This window comes from Geospiza fortis, unplaced genomic scaffold (assembly GCF_000277835.1).
Source record: "Geospiza fortis unplaced genomic scaffold, GeoFor_1.0 scaffold662, whole genome shotgun sequence".
Taxonomy (NCBI): Eukaryota; Metazoa; Chordata; class Aves; order Passeriformes; family Thraupidae; genus Geospiza; species Geospiza fortis.
The window spans coordinates 138,388-143,965 of NW_005054450.1; the positions used below are offsets into that span (position 1 = coordinate 138,388).

The 5,578-nt window shown below is 47.7% G+C and overlaps 1 protein-coding gene across 1 annotated transcript in view; it reads left to right on the plus strand.

The window, feature by feature from the left end:
* The window catches only part of ACAP3 (ArfGAP with coiled-coil, ankyrin repeat and PH domains 3), a 35,898-nt gene that overhangs the window by 23,860 nt on the left and 6,460 nt on the right, over window positions 1-5,578 (plus strand). The window contains exons 7-18 of the mRNA XM_031062538.1: window positions 234-278; window positions 701-796; window positions 1,031-1,105; window positions 1,549-1,560; window positions 1,921-2,033; window positions 2,237-2,288; window positions 2,888-2,988; window positions 3,572-3,683; window positions 4,026-4,234; window positions 4,637-4,706; window positions 4,817-4,911; window positions 5,190-5,404. Of these exons, the coding sequence (XP_030918398.1) occupies window positions 234-278; window positions 701-796; window positions 1,031-1,105; window positions 1,549-1,560; window positions 1,921-2,033; window positions 2,237-2,288; window positions 2,888-2,988; window positions 3,572-3,683; window positions 4,026-4,234; window positions 4,637-4,706; window positions 4,817-4,911; window positions 5,190-5,404 (1,195 nt within the window). The remainder of the gene's footprint in view (window positions 1-233; window positions 279-700; window positions 797-1,030; window positions 1,106-1,548; window positions 1,561-1,920; window positions 2,034-2,236; window positions 2,289-2,887; window positions 2,989-3,571; window positions 3,684-4,025; window positions 4,235-4,636; window positions 4,707-4,816; window positions 4,912-5,189; window positions 5,405-5,578) is intronic.

Here is a 5,578-nt window from a genome sequence, read left to right on the forward strand (position 1 = left end):
TTTAATAAATTATTTGATCTGAGTAAGAGAAAGGAATATAAGTTTCCCCAGCAGTGATTTTAACCAGGTGAGAAATGTGCATTTATTGCACCTTTTCCAGAACCCACCCTCCAGGCACTTTGCACTGGAATAATTCAGGAATAGTTTGGGATTGATTTCCCAGTGGATTTGGAGATTCCCAGGCTGGCTTTGCTGCTGGTGCTGAGAGGAATATTTTGATTTTTCTCCCCCAGATCAACGTGCTGCAGGCCAAGAAGAAATTCGAGATCCTGGACGCGGTAAGAGCTGCAGGAAAGGAGCCCTGGCTGCTCCTTGGAGAGAAAATTCAATTTTTGGGGATTCTCAGGTGCTGCTTGCCCTTCTTTGTGCCCACAGCAGAGTGCAAGGAAGGAGAAGAGGGATAAATTGCTTGGGGAAAGTAAAAAATAAAGAATTAAGAAAGAAAAATTAAAGAAAGTAAAAATAAATTATTTTGAGGGGGGAAAAGGGTTTAGGGTTTTTTACTCTACCCCAGGAAATGGAGTAAAGCAGGAATAAATTGCTTGGAGAAAGTAAAAAAATCAAAGGTTAAACCCATTTTATACATTCATTTATAAATTATATATAAATAATAATATGTAATATAGATACATTAATATATTTTGTATTGTATATCAGTATATAAATCTATAAATAATAAATCTGTTGTTTCTCTGCGCAGATGTTGTCCTTCATGCACGCCCAGTTCACCTTCTTCCAGCAGGGTTACAGCCTCCTGCACGAGCTCGACCCCTACATGAAGAAACTGGCCACCGAGGTGAGGGGGGCCTGGGCTCTCCTGGACCCCGCAGGATTTGGGGTTCGGGGTTCCCCTTTTGCTGCCCCCATGGCCAGCAGGGAGCACCCAGGGGCTGCTGCACGAGTGGGGCCCACCCAGAACTGGCTTTTCCCTGTCCTTTTCCCCCTTTTTGGTGCTTTGAGCTCCAGGATATCTCTGTCCCACCCCATCCTCTCCATCTCCACCCTGATTTTGCCCCGTTGTTTTTCCCAGCTGGACCAGCTGGTCATTGACTCAGCCGTGGAGAAGAGGGAGATGGAGCACAAGCACGCCCTGATCCAGCAGAGGGTGAGCCCCAAATTCATGATTTTCCTGGAAATTATGGATTTTCCTGACTTTTCTGGATGTCCCTCGTGGCTGTTGGGCAGCTCCATATGCTACAAACTCAGGATTTTCCTGATTTTTCTGATTTTTCTGGATATCCCTGAGAGCCTTGTGGCTGCCTCAAATTCAGGATTTTCCTGATTTTCCTGCCTTTTTTTTTTCAAATTTAAATTTAATTCCTGCATTTAATATTCAAGTCAAAATAATTCTTTTAAAGCAGAATTTAAATAGAATAAATTTCATTTTATTCTCACAATAGAATCTGAGGTATCTCCGATTTTCCACCCTTGGCAACGATTCTCAACCTGAGGGTTGGGAATAAATAATGAACTATTAATAATAATAAAATTAATTTATTTATTTTTATTTCCCTCCTCTTCTCCCTGTGTTGCTGCCTGGCCCTGCAGACCCTCCTGCAGGTGAGTTCCCGCCTGGATCTCCACCCTGGTCCCAGAGATCCTCTCAGAGTCAGAAATCTTGTGCAAAACTTCGGGGTTTTGGCAGATTTCTCTCTTTTCTTGGTTTATTAATCCCTCTCCAGTCTGATCCCAGAGATCCTGTCAGAGTCAGAAATCCTGTCCCAAACTTTGGGATTTTGGCAGATTTGTCTCTTTTTCTTGTTTTATTAAAATATCTCCACCCTGATCCCACGGATCCTGTCAGAATCCTGTCCCGAATGTTGGGATTTTGGCAAATTTGTCCCTTTTTCTTGCTTTATTAACCCCTCTCCACCCTGATCCCCTGGGTCCTGTCGTTCTGAGTCTCTTTCCTCTCCCCAGGATTTCTCCTACGATGACTCCAAGGTGGAATTCAACGTGGATGCCCCCAACGGGGTGGTGATGGAGGGCTACCTGTTCAAGAGAGCCAGCAACGCCTTCAAAACCTGGAACAGGTGAGAAATTATTCCAGATAATTACTCCAATTAATTGAAATATTAATTTTAATAATTTCTGTGCATAAACAGTCCATTAAAGCACTTAATTAATGTATTTATTTTATTTATTTTATTCAATTGATTTATTTCAAAACCTAATGAAAATTGGCATTTTTAATGGGGAGGTGCTGATGTCTGTCCGTGTGTCTGTCCCCCCTCAGGAGGTGGTTTTCCATCCAGAACAGCCAGCTGGTCTACCAGAAGAAGCTAAAGGTTAGTGAAGCTGCCCCAGGTGACAGCAGGGGATGAACCAAATGGTTAATTAATTAACTAGTTAGTTAGTCCATTAACCAACTGCTTGGCTGGGGAGGAGCGGGTGGGAGGAGCCGGGATTTGGATCAGGGGACAGCAAGGGCACGAGTGGGCTCCAGGAAAAAAGCAGCAAAGATTTCTTAAATAATTATTTGTTAAGTAATTATTTATGGAATAAATATTTATTAAATATTTATTTATTAAATAATTATTTATTAATTAAATCATTACTTATTAAGTAGTTATTTTGGGTGGTTGGGTTAGGAGTTTGGGGGGCTTGGGAAAGCCTTGGAGAGGGTTAGAGGCAGGAGAGAGTTTGGAGGATTTGGGAAGGATTTTGGAGGTTTTGGGTAGGAGGAATTTTAGAAGAATTGGGAAGAATTTTGTAGGGTTTGAGGCAGGAGAGACTTTGAAAGTGTTGGGAAGGAATTTGCAGGGTTTGGGCAGGAGAGACTTTGCAGGATTTAGGAAGGAGTTTGGAGGGTCTGGGTGGGAGTTTGCCAGGTGTGCCTCAGCCCCAGGGAGCCCCCCAGCCCCTCCAGGCCCCGCTGTGTCCCCAGGACGTGCTGACCGTGGTGGTGGAGGACCTGAGGCTCTGCACGGTCAAACCCTGCGAGGACATTGAGAGGAGGTTCTGCTTCGAGGTCGTGTCCCCCACCAAGTGAGTTTGGGGCTCCCCAAGGATCCCTGGGTTGCGCTGGGAGCACCTCTGGCTGCCCAACATCGTGGGGGTCATTTTTACCTGGAAACTTTGGGATGGGGAAAAGCCCCAACCTTGTGGGGCTCATTTTGGCCTAAAGTTTGGAAAGGGAACAACCCCAACCTTATGGGGTAAATTTTGGCTGGAAGGTTTGGAGTGGAAACATCTTTGGCTGTCCAACCAACCTTGTGGGGTTCATTTTTATCTGGAGGATTTGGGGTGGGAAAGCCTCAACATTGGGGGTTCATTTGTGCCTGGAGCTTTGGAGAGGGAACACCCCAACTTTGTGAGGTAAATGTTTTACCTGGAAGCTTTCGGGTGGGAACAACCCCAACCTTGTGGGGTTTATTTTTGCCTGGAAGCTTCAGAGAGGGAACAGCCCAACCTGATGGGGTAGGTTTTTACCTGGAAGCTTTGTAGTGGGAACCCCCCAGCCTTGCGGGGTAGATTTTTTCCCCGCTGCAATTCCGGTGCTGAGGATGAGGAGGAGCAGCCTCACCCCAAGCCCTGGCGGTGTTTTTGGCTCTCCCCACCCCGCTCGCAGGAGCTGCATGCTGCAGGCTGACTCGGAGAAGCTGCGCCAGGCCTGGATCCAGGCTGTGCAAGCCAGCATCGCCTCTGCCTACCGCGAGAGCCCCGACTGCTTCTACATCGAGGTGAGCCCTGGCAAAGAAGGCTTAAAACTACTCTTTTTACTGACTTCTTAGAACTTTATACAGCTCAGGAAAGAGGGGGAGATGTGGTAAAGGGATTTGTAAAGAATTCTTAAAACTGTTCTTTTTACAAACTTTTAAAAACTTTATACAGTTCAAGAAAGAGGGAGATGTAGGAAATGGATTTGTAAAAAGAATTCTCAAAATCTGACAGAAAGCTCACTCAGTCTTGTACACTTAATCCAACACTAAGGTATCATCCCCCTCCTTTAGAGCCACTCCAAACCAAGCCATGTTTGCTCTCCTCCAGGCGTTCATCTCCTGATTTTTTGCTTTTCCCTGCAGAGGCTGGACAGAACAGCCTCCCCCTCCACCAGCAGCATCGACTCAGCCACGGATTCTCGGGAGCGGGGCGGGGAGGGGGAGCCGATCCTGCAGAGGGTGCAGAGCATCCCTGGGAACGAGCAGTGCTGTGACTGTGGGCAGCCCGATCCCCGCTGGGCCAGCATCAACCTGGGCATCCTGCTCTGCATCGAGTGCTCCGGCATCCACAGGTGCTGCTGGGCTGAGGCATCCCGGCAAATCGTGGGGAAATGGGCAAGGGATGGAGGGCAGGATTCTGGGGAAATCCCTGAGGAAAATGGGCAAGGGTGGAGGGCAGGATCCCAGGGGAAAATCCCTGGGAAATGGGCAGGGGTGGAGGGTGGGATCCTGGGAAAAATGGCCAGGCATAGATTAAAAAATTCCCAGGGAAAACGGCCAGGGATGAATTAAGAGATTCCCAGGAAAAAAGGCCAGGGATTGATTAAAAGATTCCCAGGGAAAACAGCCAGGGGTGGAGTACAGGATTCCAGGAAAAGTGGTGGGGCTGGAATTGCAGAGAGATAATTCAGAGCTCATTAGGGAAATGGTGGGATTGTAATAATTCCTGTATTTTCTCCCTCTTGGCTGAACAGGAGCCTGGGTGTTCACTGCTCCAAGGTGCGTTCCCTCACGCTGGATTCCTGGGAGCCAGAGCTGCTGAAAGTGAGTGCTGGATTTTCCCAGGGAGAAACGCTGGGGATCCAGGGATTCCCTGGAAAAGGGGGGAATTCCTCCCCTGAGCCTTTAATTCCCTCCCTGAATTTCACTTCCAGCTGATGTGTGAGCTGGGCAACAGCACCATGAACCAGATTTACGAGGCGCAGTGCGAGGAGCTGGGGCTGAAGAAACCAACAGCAGGGAGCTCCAGGTGAGCCCAAAATCTGTGGAAAAGCAGGTTCAGGGAAAACCTGAACTTCAAAACTCACTTTGAAATTTGAGAAATAGGAATTTTAGACCTCAGGTAGACAAAACACCCCAGAGCAGCAGCTCCATCCCCTCATGGTGGCTTTGGGCAAACCAAATTCCCTCAGAGGGCTGCAAATGCCTCATTTTAAAGTCTGAGAAATACAAATTTTAGGCTTCAGGTGGACAAAACACCTTTGCCCAAATCCCCTAAATTGCCGTTTCTGTGCTGCCCTCCCCCAGGCAGGACAAGGAGGCCTGGATCAAGGTGAAGTACGTGGAGAAGAAGTTCCTGAAGAAGCTGCCGGGCGGGGAGGCGCTGGCCGAGGCCGAGCCCAAGCGGCGCCGCTGGTGCGTCAAGAAGTGCCAGAGGCACAGCAGCGGCTCCCGGGCGCCCGCGGCGCGCAGGAAATACCGGCAGGAGCCGGGGAGCGCCTGCCCCGCCATGCTGGCCTCAGGTGGGGAGCCGTGAGGGAACCTGGAAACCAGCCTTGGGGATAGGGGGGATGGAGTGTTGTTGGGAAAGTAGAGGAAGTGATGTCTAGATATCAGTAATATATAAAAAATAGATATAAATATATATAAAATATAGAAAAATAAATATAAAATGCATTTATTATTATAATTTTATG